General features: G+C 42.0%; 1 protein-coding gene across 6 annotated transcripts in view; it reads right to left on the reverse strand.

Annotated features, from left to right (window-relative positions):
• Nucleotides 1-15,710, reverse strand: part of abhd18 (abhydrolase domain containing 18) — a 118,563-nt gene that overhangs the window by 67,826 nt on the left and 35,027 nt on the right. For all 6 annotated transcript variants that reach the window (XM_072495668.1, XM_072495669.1, XM_072495672.1 and 3 more), the window contains 3 exons: nt 15,369-15,469; nt 7,440-7,518; nt 3,704-3,790 (listed from right to left, as the gene is read on the reverse strand). In XM_072495668.1, the coding sequence (XP_072351769.1) occupies nt 3,704-3,790; nt 7,440-7,518; nt 15,369-15,469 (267 nt within the window). The remainder of the gene's footprint in view (nt 1-3,703; nt 3,791-7,439; nt 7,519-15,368; nt 15,470-15,710) is intronic.

Consider the following 15,710-nt stretch of genomic DNA (forward strand, 5'->3'; position numbering starts at 1 on the left):
ACCATTACTGAAAGGAGAGGGAATTGCGAGAGACCCCCCAGTCTATATGGTAACGTGAAACGTGCGGTGGTTGGGGGGGTCCAGAGAAGCGAGCTAGAGTTTTCTCACATTTGAGAGCTGACGTGGTGGTCGCAGGAGACCCACTTGAGGGTGAAGGACCAGGTTAGGCTTCGGAAGGGTTGAGTCAGGCGTTCCACACGGGCTTTGATAACAGGGCCTGGGGGAGTAGCAATACTGGTGGGCAAGACAGTTAGGTTTCAGATGGAGAAGGTGGTGGCGAATCAGTGGGACAGGTACTTGTAGTAACGGGTGCATTGGAGTGGAGATTGGTGATGTTGGTTAGTATGTATGCCCCGAATTGGGATGGTGTAGGGTTTATGAAGAGGATATTGGCTGCCATACCAAGTCTGAACATGTATCAGTTAATTTTAGGTGGGGATTTAAATACAGTGTTGCATCCAAAGATCGATCGGTCTAAATCACGCTCGTTGATCCCTTCGGAGAGGGCGGTGTTGGCAACCTTTATGAAGGAGGTGGGGGGACTGGACCTGTGCCAATTCTTACCGGTAGAGAGTATTCCTTTTTTTTGCCCGTGCAGATTGACTTCTTTATTATGGAGAGGGCGTTGCTGTCAGGGGTGAGAAAAGCAGATGACTCGGCGATTGTTATTTCGGATCATGCTCCGCATTTGGTGGATGTGGTCCTTGAGAAGGGGCCTGCACAGAGGCCGGCGAGGAGGTGGGATATGGGGCTGCTGGCGGATCTTAGTTTTAGTGCAAGGATGATTGATGATTATGTGGGGTTCAATTAGAATGGAGAGGTCTCACCTTCGGTGGCTTGGGAGGCATTTACGGCGGTGGGAAGGAGCGAAATCATCTCGTATAAGGCACAGGTGGAAGGGAGACAAGAGAGGTGCAGGATATAAACTGAATTTGGAAAAGGGCACATGTTTTTTGGTTTCTTCTCGGGGGGTGGGGCAGGAGCGATCTTGGGGGATTGCTATTTTGTGTGGTGACTACTCACTTCAGGACTTGGGGGTGCAGGTGCCTCAAGATTGGGTTGGAGGGGGTGATGGAAATGAAGGACTTATTTTTTTGAAGGGTGGTTTGCACGTTTGGAGGAGTTGGTGGAGAAGTTTGGGATACCACGGGAGGGTGCCTTTAGGTACATGCAGGTACGGGATTTTGCAAAAAAGGTTTTCTCGACGTTTCCGATGACACCGTCCTCCTCGTTGTTGGAGGGGGTGTTATCAGTGATAGGATTTGGGGGGGGGGGTCACCTTGGTGATTTATGAGAAGGTTTTGGACGAGGATGTGGTGTCTCTGGAGGACGCCAAGACCAAGTGGGAGGAGGGGCTAGGGGTCACACTGGAGGAAGGTTTGTGGTGTGAGGTGCTGCGGAGGGCAATGCTTCAACCTCATGTGCAAGGCTGGGGTTAATGCAGTTAAAGGGGGTGCACAGGGCACACCCGACTAGATCGAAGATGAGCCACCTGTTTAAGGGGGTAGAGGACACATGCGAGGGGTGTGGGAGGTCCAGCCAATCATGTACACGTGTTCTGGTCCTGCCCGAATTGGAGAAAATTTAGAGGGTGTTTTTCAGCACCATGTCAGTAATCCTGCATGTGGATTTGGAGCCCAGTCTCCTGGGGGCCATATTTGGACTTGCCAGGGCTGCAGACTGGAGCGGGGGCAGATGTTTTAGCCTTCGCCTCACTGATTGCTCACAGGCACGTCTTTTTAGGGTGGAGGTCAGCTTCTCTGCCCTGTGTGGCTTGGGGCTCCTGTATTTGGAGAAGGTTAAGTTTGCCACCTTAAGGACAGCGATGAAGGGGCTCCACAAGAGATGGGATTAGTTTATTCTACACTTTAAAGAGTTGGCTACCGTCGGCTGCTAAGGGGAAGTGGTTGGTTGGGGGGGGGGGGGGGGGGGGGTTCTTCGAGTTATTGGGGTTTTGGTTGGAGTGGTGGGGTGAGGGGGTTCTGTTGTTCTTGACATTTTGCATTGTTTTATGTATAAAAATGCTAAAAAAAATATAAAAATAAATATATATATATGCCAACACTTACGATACATAAATTAGCTTGTTCATTATATTTTTTTTTAATGCACCTGCCTGCTTCACCCAACTCTCATGCCAATATAACCAGATTGAAGGTTACTGAAAAGTATAGACACAGATGATCAAATATTCTATGGAACATTGTGGCTCACACTCTACTCTGAAAAACAGAATGAAATGTGCTGGAACTGAATGTTATTTAGATAACCCAGTTTTTGGTCAATTATTTTCAAGGTTTCAAATAAGTTTAGCATTCAGGAGTTTTACATTGACTATGCAGCATACTCAAAAAACTTAAATAGGTTAAGAGTTCAGGCTAGCCCAGAGCACAGCTCAATCACTTGGGTGCCATCATACAAAATTGATTAATTCCTTGGAGACACCAATTTCAGTCACATTGGTGCAAGGGAGCACTCAGCAGAGGGAAGCCATAACTCAAGCCTCTTGCATTCCTCCTGTCAAGTGGCCAAATACTGAATTGGCAATGACCAGGAAGCAAACACTTGCACATTTGCATTGTCTGGGAAAGATTCATATAAGAAGAAAACTAAGTGAACAAAAGGGTAACAAATTCTAGAAAGAATTCAAATAAAATTAGGGTGGATCCATCACAACACAAAAAACAATCTTTGGAAGAAATAGGTTTGATAGGCATTTAATTCTATACTTCATGCAGGTAAATCTATTTATTTTTCCCAAAGTTATTTTCTTTATTATTTCTCAAATAATCGATATGGGTTGTAGCTAAGAAAGTCTGTCTTAAAGCTTAATGCAATAGTCCAAGACTATTGCAGTAATAATTCATGTATAATATTAATTACTACAAAATGTGTAAGCTACTCACTCACCTGGTTATGGCCGTGAGCAGCTGATAGAAACTAGGTTCAATAGCATGGATTGTACGGAGTGATCTGGGGTGGTGTTCGCCGGCTTCCCAGACGCATGTTTCTTGGCAACGTGCCATTTCCTGGATTTCCCGTTGAAGCCACCTCACAGCGCCAGGAATGCCACAGGGATGCACTGCCGGTGGGACCAGAGAATCCCGCCGCCAGTGAACGGGCAGTAAATTCTGACCCTAATCTCAACTAATGCAGCAATAGATGTACAATTATCCTCAATTCTCCAGATTTCTGGGGCTGTTTGGGTGGAAGGGGGTGGGGCAAAGTTAGCATTCTTCTTTACACTATTCAATTATTTTAAGCACACTATGTTGAAACCCATTAATAAGCAAATTTGCACTATGTTTAGCTCAGGATTGAGCAAGGTGAAGAAACCGGGAGGAAAAAAGAACTCTCCTTTTACGTTAAATCCTATTTTCACTATTTCAGGATCAGGACCTAAGTCAGGGCAGGTTTTTTCAAATAAAGTAGGAAATATGTTTCACCTCTGAAAATATGTTTGAAAATCATGTTAAATTCTCTCTTCTAAAAAGTACACTACTCTCGATTAAAAAAAGACATCCAGAAATTGCTGTACCATTTTTCTTTTAAAAGTAAAAGCTATACTTTCCATTGTTTTAGAAAATGTAGTTTATTAATCTCAACTTTTCCAAACGATTGCAATTCTAAGTTTCTGAAAATACTTAGTGTGGCACTGCAACAATTAGAATGCCAGTAAAATTTATAAAAATGCACAAAGGATATAATAAGGATTTTCCAATAGAAGAGATCCAATGCACGCTTCCTTTATCATTGGACGGGCCATCAGGGTACGTCGTCGCCAATAAAACTAGAAATCGTTTGGAATGGAAAATTAGATAAATGGAATGCTTAATATACAAATTCCAATAAAAGCCACAAACTATTTAAGTCAACCACATTTTTAAATACAATCAAGTCATCCCTTTCAAGTTAATAGGTCAGTGCTTCCCAAATTTCTTTCTGCTGTGACCCCGTTATAAATGTTTCACACTCACGGCGCCGAGGACCCAGGTTCGATCCAGACCCTGGAGCCATGACGGTTTTGGGGGGGGAGCTCATGACGCCAATTACTCATCCCACCACCCCACTGGGGGTCGCAGCCCAGTTTGGCAACCCCTCCACAAGTATTTATTACGTGATTGCATCAAATGATAAAACTGGCAACATCCAGATTTTTATTTTCTAATTTTTCAAGCAAACACAAGGCTTGCTTCCCCTCACTGAAAAACATTTCTGCACATACACAACTTAGTAGTAATTTAAAGAACTGCACTACTCATTATTTACACCATGAAAATGGTGTAAATACTGGCATCCCAAACGATGTTTCAATTTTCAACCTACATCTTCCCACCTACACCTGTGAATCCTCTGACCATCCCTTGCTGTTTCAACAACTTTCAGTTTCCCAGACCCAATTGTCTCCTCTTCACTATAGATGTCCGCGAACCCTTAACAAAATGTCAGAGGGTCTCTGCTTCTTTCTTGTAGCAGTCCCCATTCACCATTATCCTCTTCTGCGTGGCTGAACTTGTTTGCTCTTTGAACAGTTTCTCTTTCAACTAGCCTCACTTCCTCTAAATAAAAAAGGTATTGCTGGGTGTACCTGCATGGATCTTGGTTACACCTTTATCTTTTAGGGATGTGGAGCATTCCTTGTCCCAGTCCAACTCGGGGAGGGGGGGGGGGGGGGGGGGGGGCAATTCTTTTTTCCAATACAGTCATCAAAATGTATCATTGCAATTTCCTGCTCAAGCCCGGAACCAAAATAACCAACTTTCCTTCAGATTTCCACCTTTCTCTCATATTTACGGTTCACTTCTGACATGTCCCCTTCCGCGACTTCACTCTCTCCATTTCTGGGTATAGACCGTCTACCAATACTTATTTTTGCATACCCTAACTCCTGTAAGGACTCCAATCCGGGGCAGCAGGGTGGTGCAGTGGTTAGCACTGCTGCCTCACGGCACCGAGAACCCGGGTTCAATCCCGACCCATGTGAAGTTTGCACATTCTCCCCATGTCTGCATGGGTCTCACCCCCACAACCCAAAATGATGTGCAGGGTAGGTGAACTGGCTATGTTAAATTGCCCCTTAATTGGAAAAACAATTGGGTACTCCAAATTTGTTAAAAGGACTCCATTCCATTTTCCCAGTTTCTTTGTCTGCATTGCATCTGATCTGATGATGCAATCTCTCAGAACAGCACTTCTGATAGGTCTTCCTTTCTTCTCAATCAAGGATTCCCCCCACCATGGCTGACAGGGCTCTCAACTATGTCTTCATCTCCTTTCCAGAACTGCGATAGGGTTCCCCTTTTCCTCACTTTCCATCCCATGAGCCCCCACATGCACAGGATCAGCAACTGTCATTTCGGTCACTTCTATGATTCCACCGCCAAACACCATCTCCCCCCCCCATCTCTGTCATCATTACAAAGGGATCATTTCCTCTGTGATACCTTGGTCCCCTCCTCAATCACTCCCAATACCTTGTCCCTTCCTGCGCAATCGCAGGAGATAATTGGAAAAATTTAAAATTAAAGGGGCAATTTAGCGTGGCCAATCCACCTATCCTGCCCATCTTTGGGTTGTGGGGGGTGAGACCCACACAGACACGGGAAGAATGAACAAACTCCACAGACAGTGACCCAGAGCCGAACCCGGGTCCTTGGCGTAGTGAGGCAGCAGTGCTAACCATTGCACCACCTTCCAGGTAGCAAGGTTCAAACTGGCACGTGGCAAATAAAAAGAATCAAAATGGGGGACAGAGTTCATGGTCTGAAAAAGTTGTAAATTGCTGAATCGTGTGTTGAGCTTCACTGGAACACTGTAGCAGCAGGGCGAGAACAGAGATGTGAGCATAAAAGCAAGGTGGTGAATTAAGATTACAAGTAACTGATTTCCAGCATCTGCAGTATTTTGCTTTTATTTTGTTTGCTCAACAACCCTGGAGGTTATCACTAGAATGAGGCATGGAAACAGAGATAGGAGCAGAAGTGGGACATCTAGCCCTTTTGAGCCTGCTCCACCATTCAATATCATGGTTAATCCTATACATCAATGCCAGCACTCTTCCCATGCCCCTTATCCCCATACCACAGTGCTCTCCCCATACCCTACGGAGGAATAACTGGGCGCAAGATTTTGGCCCACATGACTTATATACACATGACTAGGACAAACAAATTTTACTGTTCTGTAAAGGCTAGGATCTATTCCAAATTGCTGCTTTAGAATTTACAGTGCAGAAGGAGGCCATTCGGCCCATCGAGACTGCACCGGCTCTTGGAAAGAGCACCCCACCTTAACAGCTTTGTTAGCCGTTAAGATAATTTACAAGCTCAGGTACCAACAAAAACTTTAGTATCTGGTATCAACAGCCGAAATTGAGGTATAGTTGCCAGGTATACTGGCAAATCACCTACATCTCACACAAATAGCCATCCTCCAAAAGCCAAAACAAGATATCAGCTGGGAAATCCATCATGAAGTTCACTTTTAATATGTTTTACTCTGTGCAGATACATGTACTTTGAGGCAGACACATGTAATTTTGAGAAAGGGATCATGAACTAACAATCTGGAGTTGGAACCCTGTATGACTTTTCTATTAGGTCTTAGTGCTTACAGCAGTTGCAGAAACTCAATCACTGTTCAGATGGAGATTACTGATTGATAATAAAATATGGGGCCTTCATGTCTTAGGTAATGTAATCACCATTTTTTGGGGATTTGGTTTGGGGAATTGAATATATTTCCTTTTTTGTTGAAATATTCAAACCAATTTTTCTGAAGATGTTGACTTATTGCTGGGATACAATTCCAGACACTAATCATTCTCCCCAGCACCACACTCAAATGACCATGGATGCGTTGCATGAGGGGTATCGACAACACAGTCCAATCCGATCTTGTAGACATTTGAAATAATTGTTACATTCAAGGATTTTTTGGCATGATCTGGAAGAAGCAAGAGATGAAGGAGAGAGAAATAATTTTGAAACAAGGCCAGAACGAGACTCAACTATAATGTCCCCTCACAGTCAAGTAACCCACTGGTACTTTCTGTTAAGACTTACAGGTGAATAATAATTATTTGGGAGATCATGGAATCGTATTCCAGCAAAATGTATTTTGGAAGGAGCACGCAAATATTTGAAGCAAAGGTAAATAAATAATATTGTGAATACAAAAATTATTATTTATTTTTTTTAAATGAATTTAGCGTACCCAATTCATTTTTTTTCCCATTTAAGGGGAAATTTAGCATGGCCAATCCACCTAGCCTGCACGTCTTTGGATTGTGGGGGTGAAACCCACGCAAACACAGGGATAATGTGGTGAATACAAAAATAACCCGATCACAATTCTAAACTTTGTTATAACAATGCGATGTATTTAATAAATCAAACTCCTTTATGTAAATCAATTTTATTGTTATTCCCTCCACTTACATGGTCTCCAGTGCCAGCCAGATGAACACACACAGGTCGGTATTTACTCTTCCATTCTTTGGGAACTATGAACTGAAACCTGCAGCAATGGCAGTGTGAGTAACTTCACGTTGCTAGTTGTACAATGATGTGATAATCATAAATCCTAAACACACAAAACTGGACTGAAAAAACAGCTGATATATGATTAATATCGCAGCAAACTAACATGCAAACTGTATAATCTGTTCATGGTGTGAAGAAATACAACAAACAGCTCTATCCCAAACAAGCAGGATTGAGAGTCAGGACCTCATATCACAGTGGCCAAGATTTTATCAGTCCCCTGGTAACCGGCTGGGTGCAGGGTGACCAACTCTCCTGGAGAAAATTAAGGGACATTCTGGCATGGGAGCCCATTACAGCAGGTTGGAGGGGGGGTAGGAGCTGCTGCTGCCTGCGTCCTGGGAGTGTGATTCAGCCACTCACCAGCTGAAGGCAGGCAGCCACTGAACAAATTCACCTGTTAACAGCCATTTTACGAGCATCACAATGGCCTTCAAGTGAACAAGGAGTACACCAGGTACATTGAGGCAGCTTCCAGATGGGTCGAGAGAGGGTGCCCACGCCATCACATTCACTCCTTTGATCACAGGGGCAAGTCGACCAGCCAAGGCACACTAACATAAAATTCTCACAAGCCCTTTGAGAGGCTATCAACCGTCGAACCCGCTAAAATCTCCTCCATGGTACCACCATTCACCCACCCAGCAGCGGGACACAAGGCGTGCAAATTAAAATTTCAGCCACTGTGTTTTTGACATGCTACATGATTTTACTTACACTTTACATATTTTTGTTTATTATTAGATGGCATATTGTTTTTCTTCCAGATAAGAAATAGGCAATATCAAACCCTAGAATTCAAAGTACATTTTGTCTTATAATGCTCCTGTGAAGTGTCCCAAGAAGTGTAATTACAAAAGGTGCTGTAAATTAGTTCTTGCACAGTTCATGCGAAATCTTGCATTTTGTCAGCATCAACTTCCCCCTTCTTATCCCCGATTAATTCACAACATAACATTCATCCCAATCATGAACAGATATCTATTTAATCTACATATTCATTTTTAAACAAGAAATCATTATAAAATAGTCTTGTTTAGAATACTTTTCCATTCCATCCCAAGCCCAAAGAAATAGATTATTTCTAAAACATTCCAAAAGATATCACCTAGCACTGAGATCACAAAAATCAGGTCTTCTGCTTGCGTTGACTCAGTACTACACAAAAAGTGCATTACCCAATGGATTATCAGATAGTTACAACATTTTAATTATCAGACATGCAGCAGCACAAAAAAACTTCAATAATCTATTGGTTGTTAGCTGGATTTGGATGTAAAGATGTTAATTACCTGCGTATTCAATCTATAAACTGTGCTATTCAAATTTCACAGAAACTATAGTGCAGAAGGAAGCCATTCATCCCATTGTGTCTGGACTGGTTCTCCCAGTGTGCAAGTTGTGTGTGCAGTGGTATGGGGAGAAGACAGGAGAATGGCACCTTTTAAACATAACTGTCGAATTCCCTTTTGAATGCTTTCATTGAACCTGCCTCCACCACACCACAGGCAGTTCATTCTAGACCCTAACCATATGCTGCATGAAAAAGTTCCTTCCCATCACTTTTGCTTCTTTTTCCAATTAGTATAAATCTGTGCCCTCATATGGACGAGGACAGTTACTCCCCATCTACTCTGCCAAGGCCCCTCAAGATTTTGAATACCTCTATCAAATATCCTCTTAGCCTTCCTTTCTCCAAAAGAAAAGACTTTAACTTCCCCAATCTATCTTCATAACTGAAGTCCCTCAACCCTAGAACCATTCTCATTAAACTTTTCTGTACTTGCTTCAATGCCGTCACATCCTTCCTAATGTACAATGCCTAGAACTGGATACAATACTCTCGCTGAGACTGAACTAGTGTCTTATACAAGTTCAACATAACCTCTTTGCTCTCCCTATTAATAAAGCCTAGAATACGATGCTTTATCACTGCTCTCTCAATTTTCCAGCAATGACTTATGCAGATACATACACAGGTCCCTCTGCTCCTGCATCCCTTGGAGTTGAACCCTATATTTTATATTGGCATTCTCCACCTCCTTTCTATCAAAATGGATCACTTTACATTTCTCCAAATTGAACTTCATTTGCCACTGCAAATCTGCAAATGTTGAACTTGTGCCCTATGCACCAAGGTTTAGATCATTAATACATCAGGAGTGGGCAGCATGGTAGCACAGTGGTTAGCACTGCTGCCTCACGGCACCAAGTTCCCAGGATCAAAATTGGCTCTGGGTCACTGTCAGTGTGGAGTTTGCACATTCTCTCCGTGTTTGTGTGGATTTCGCCCCCACAACCCAGACAAATGCGCAGGTTGGTGGATTGGCCACGCTAAATTGCCCCTTAATTGGAAAAAGTGAATTGGGTACTCTAAATTTATTTATTTTTTAAAATACTCATCAGGAAAATTAAGGACCTCTGGGGAACTTAACTATAAACTGTAGCACAGTGGTTAGCACTGTTGCTTCACAGCACCATGGACCCAGGTTCGATTCCCAGCTGGGTCACCGTCTGTACGGAGTCTGCACATTCTCCCAGTGTCTGCGTGGGTTTCCTCCGGGTGCTCCGGGTTCCTCCCACAACTCCCGAAAGACTTGATTAGGTCAAAAGAAAATTCCGAATTCTCCCTACGTGTACCCAAACAGGCGCCGGAGTGTGGCGACTAGGGGATTTTCACAGTAACTTCATTGCAGTGTAATGTGAGCCTACTTGTGACACTAAAAAAGGTTGTTACCTTCCTCCAGTTGAAATAATATCCATTAACCACTACTCTCCTCCTGTTACTCAGCCAATTCTGTATCCATGTTGCTACTGTCCCATTTGTTCTGTGAGCTATAACCTTGCTCATAGGTCTGCTGTGTGACACTATAAAAAACACCTTTTTAAGGGCAACACGGAGGCACAGTGGTTAGCACTGCTGCCTACGGCACAGAGGACCCGGGTTCGAATCCCGGTCCTGGCCCGGCCCCTCCACTGTCCGTGTGGAATTTGCACGTTCTCCCAGTGTCTGCGTGGGTTTCACCCCCACAACCCAAAGATGTGTAGGTGGATTGGCCACGCTAAATTGCCCCTTAATTGGAAAAAATAATTGGGTACTCCAAATGTTTTTTTTTTTTTTTAAAAACACCTTTTTAGAAGTCCATGTAGACCATATCAACTGCATTGCCCTAATCAACCCTCGGTTACCTCTTCAAAAAAGCTTCAGCAAGTCAGTTAAACATGTTTTTTCCTCATGAAATCCACGCTGACTTTCGTCCATGTGGCTGTTAATTACTGTTTTCAAAAGTATCCCCACCGCCAAAGTTAAACTGACTAGCCTGCTGTTGCTGGGCTCACCTTTACACCCTTTTTGAACAGGGGTGTAATATTTGTAGTCCTCTGACACCACTCAAGAGTCTAAGGTAGACTGAAAAATTATGGCCAGTGTCTCCGCAATTTCCACAATCGCTACCTGCAGTATCCTTGGATGCATCTCATTTGATCCTGGTGCCCTTTAAGCATACGCATCTTATCTAACACCGCCTTATCAATTTAAAACTTTTCTGGTGTTGGAATTACCTCCACCTTTACTATGACACGAGTAGCATTTTCTTCCTCAGTAAAGGCGCGCATTCATTTAATACCTCAGTTTATGCCCTCTGCCTCCATGCGCAAATCTCCTTTTTTGATCCCTTATCGGCCATACTCCACCTTTTATACCTACAGAAAACTTTGGGATACCCCAAAATATATAACATAACAAAATCTTGCAATTCACCACTTCATTACACTGTTACAGAAATTGATGCTTAATGTGGGTGAAAGCCATTAAACATGGCCAGATAAGATTAGGCACAAATAGAATTTTATAGCAGACCATTTGAACGGACAGGTACTTGTGGTGTTTTGAGAGAGCACATACTGCGCAGGAGTACACACACACACACACTTAGGATTGGTATTTGGTGTAACATCGGTTTACTTTTCATTTGTCAATAGCTCATGGCTTTGTACTAAGGCTAGAAATAATGAAATGGTTACGGTTGTTCATTCTCAGGATGCCCTAGGGTTAAATGCATCAATTCACAATTTAGCTGACTGTGCTGTTTGTTTTGAGCTAAAGGATGCGTGATCCCTGCCTGTTGATTGACGCTATAAATACATTGTGAAATGAGATATCCATGAGAGTGACAGGGAACGGGACCATGGGTCCAAGATGGCAAACAAGTTTGCACCTGGTGTTTTAATAGGTGGTGCTTCATTTCTGGGGTCTTCTCACAATTAATACTGTCATGCTATAATGAATGATCTGGATCAGCACGCATGGCGAGATAAAATTCTTCAACTTTCCTTTACAAATTTAAGAGACATAAACAAAAGGTTTGCTGAGGCTATGCCTTTATGCAAGGAAAAAATAAGTTCATTTCTGCGTATGACTACTATTTTGAGACATTGAATGGGTCAAGAAGAGCACAGAAAAAGGTTGAAGTTGCAACCATATTTGGTGTCCAATTTGAATTTCGTCACACAGGCCTCCTCCCACTAGTCAACATGAACTGCTTTTCCCTTTATGTAGTTTATCCAGATTCCTCTTGAATGCTATTTGCCTCTATCACTAGGGGCAAATGTGGTAGTGAGTTCAATATTATCACACTAAAATTTATTGAATTCCTTATTAGATCTATAGGCGATTACAATGTATTTATGATCCTCAATTTTTGATTCCCCACAAGTGCAAACATTGTCTCCATGTCTATCCCATCAAACTCAAACCCCTTCATAATTTTAAAGACCTCTACTAGGTCATCCCTCAGTCTGTCTTCCTAGAGAAAGATCCCCAGCTAGTTCAGACTTCCCCAATGGCTGAACCCTCTGAGCTCTGCATCATTCTTGTTAATCCTTTTTGCATTTTCACTTGTACTTCCAAATCCTTTTAATATGGATATAACTCATTTAACCAAGGTTACATGAATGTTTAACACAATCTATCTGCTTTTAAATTCTATAACACTAAAAAATGAAACCCAACCCAATGTGCTGTTTGCATGTTTTATAGCTTTGCTAACCGCACTGGTACTTTTATGATGTGAATTTGTACCCCTAGGTCCTTATGTGCCTCTATCTCATCAAGACTTTTTTCAAAAAAGAAAATGTGGCACCCTTACCCATCCTATCAAAATGCATGATGTCACACTTGTATTTAAATTCATTTACCATTTACACATCCATTCTGCAAGTGTTTTAATGTCTTCTTGTATTCTGTACTTTTCCTATCCTGCCTAATTTTGCGTCATCTGCAAGTTGATATTGTACTCCAGAGACCAAATAATTTATACCAATGGTAAACAATGATTCCAGCACAAATCCCTGTGGATTGCCACTGCTAATTGCATAATAATTGTATTTAATTGTACACAGGTGATGGGCATTGGCAAGGGATTCACTGGTGCCCCTATAAATAGGAACAGATTTAGTTTAATTGGTTCACCCCAGAATAGTATAAATAGGAACAGACTGAAACTGGTTGTTGGAGGAGGAGGTGCATCCTTGAAATAAATGTTTATGGAGGTGTGTAAAGACTGGCTCCAGTTTGGTCCTCCTTTTTGAAGTATATGAACTGTTTTCCATCTTCTGCTAGGTGATGTTACTATCATTAACCCCTCCTTCGTTTTCTGTTTTGAAGTCAGTTTGCTATCCATTACACTGTTTACCCAGATTCTACATGCCTGACTTCAGTCATGAAACTCCGTTCGAACCTCATCATTGGCCTTTTGGAAGTCCATGTATATTGTACACACTCTCTCAATGTCGAGTCTACAGTTATTTGAAGGGTACTAATCATGATTCTCTGCAGATCTCTCTCGCAGTCTTTCCATATCACACTATCACAATGGGTAAGTAGCAGTGGCAGGCCCCAAGAACTACTTTAGTCAGTACGAATATTCATGTTGTCTGCATTATTAAACACTGCGCTCCAACTATCTGAGCTAACCAGCCCTACGCATTAAGGACATTGTATTATCCTGACCCACCCTCTTACTGCTTCAAAAAATGGAAGAGGGTTAGTCAAACATAACCTCTTGAAATCCATTTTGATTATTACTTTTATATATTGGGTTTCTATTAGCCCTCTGACAATGTTCCCTTTCCTATTAACAACTAGTACCTCTACTATCTCTTCTTTAGATTATTTAAGTGTGGATGTAATCCATCTGGATCCTTAATTACAATAAATCTTTATAAATCACATGCTACAATGCAGCTGGAGTTGTGTGTTCAAATCTGGGAACCACACTTCAGAATGGATGTCAAGATGCAGAAGAGATTTAAATATTTAGTACCAGGTATGTGGAATGCAGTTGTGGAGCAACAAGGAAAGTTTGACTGTCCTTCTCAGAGCAAAGAATATCAAGAGATTTAATAGGTGTTCAAAATTGGGAGTGATTTTGAGTAGATAGAAACTGCTGCCACTGGCAAATGGGTCGGTAACCAGAAGGCATAGATTTAAGATAATCGGCAAAAAAGCCAAGGGTACAGATGATGACCTGTAATGCACTGCAAGAGTGGGGAAAGCAGATTCATATTTCTCAGATTGATGTGGGTCTGCACAGTGGTTAGCACTGCTGCCTCATAGCGCCAGGGACCCGGGTTAAATTCTGGCCTTGGGTGACCGTCTCTGTGGAGTTTGCATGTTCTCCCAGTGTCTGTGTGGGTTTCTTACCATAGTCCAAAGATGTGCAAGTTGGGTGGATTGGCCATGCTAAATTGCAACCCCCCCCCCCAGCAAGTATACAAAAGATATGCAGGTTAGGTGGGGTTATAGGGGCGTGGGCCTAAGTATGGTTCTCTTTCAAAGGGTCAGTACAGACTCGATAGGTCAAATGGCCTCCATATGCACTATAGGAATTCTCTGACAAATCATTCAGGTTAAATCTTACTATGTTGTGATCATTATTTCTCAGATGTTCTCTCCCTTCCAGCATCCTTATTGTTTCTAGATGTTGGTCAAAAGTTATCAACTTATTACTGAATAATTACTGCTTTACATTGCACGTCTAAATTAAAGGCCATCAACCATGTTAAAATTGAGTACCAAAAACATGAACTCCTAAAAAAGAGCAAATGTTAGCTTTGTCCAACAGCTTCCGACTAATTCAAAATGTCAGGATCATAACAACATTCAATCTGAAAAGTTTAAGGAAGCATTTTGCTTCATAAAAACCTAATCCCTCTCCATGTCTGTGTGGGTCTCACCCCCGCAAGCCAAAGATGTGCATGGTAGGTGGATTGGCTATGCTAAACTGCCCCTTAATTGGAAAAAAAATAACTGGGTACTTTGAATTTTTTTTAAAAAAAAAGAATATCATATCCATTTTACAGTGCTAAATGTCAATTGGAAGCTATCTAAAAAAATGTCAAACTGAAGAATTGTGGCATAAAGTAGTCAAGTAACATAACACATTTGTTTACTAATGTACTGCCCCTTAAACAGGATACAAAGGAGATTATCCTCCAATTTTTGGCAACACTAGCTTTTGAACTTGACCAAAGTATGAAGACCAATGCAAAAGGAAAAAAAACTCAAGAAAATAGCAAGAAATGTAAAGGCAGTAGTCACAATTTGTGTTTGTATTCGTCATACTAATAATGCAAATGAATGGAAACTTAATTACATTAGTAACCATCAAGGACATTGTTGGAAAACACTTCGATCGTTCAGGAATATAAGTACATCTCTAGCAGATGGATCCAATAATTATCATAAATAAGGAAAATTTTCAGAGTTCAGGGGAAAAAATGCAAGAACACTGAGAATTCAATTGTGCGTCTTTATTTCCTTACCTAGCTTTGACAGATTCAGTTGGCATTATCCCTGGTAAATAATGATCCAGTGGGGACACAAAGTGCCCATCCAGGATCTGACAATCAGCCTGTTCCTCCATCTGTAACAAACAGTTTGCAGTTACAATTTTATTCCTTCATCGGCAGAAAGAAACTATTTATTTTTTGATTTACATTTTCTCACTTCGGGCAGCGTCACACCAAACATATCATCCCAGATTTTGTTGGCAGCAGTGAAAGATCAACATTAGCTGTTCAACTCTTCAAAAGCTGCCTACAAAGTTCTCTCTGCCTTGAGTGTAGACTTGCTCTAATTGGGATCTGATCCAACACCACACCCAA

Source organism: Scyliorhinus torazame, chromosome 3, assembly GCF_047496885.1.
Source record: "Scyliorhinus torazame isolate Kashiwa2021f chromosome 3, sScyTor2.1, whole genome shotgun sequence".
Classification (NCBI taxonomy): Eukaryota; Metazoa; Chordata; class Chondrichthyes; order Carcharhiniformes; family Scyliorhinidae; genus Scyliorhinus; species Scyliorhinus torazame.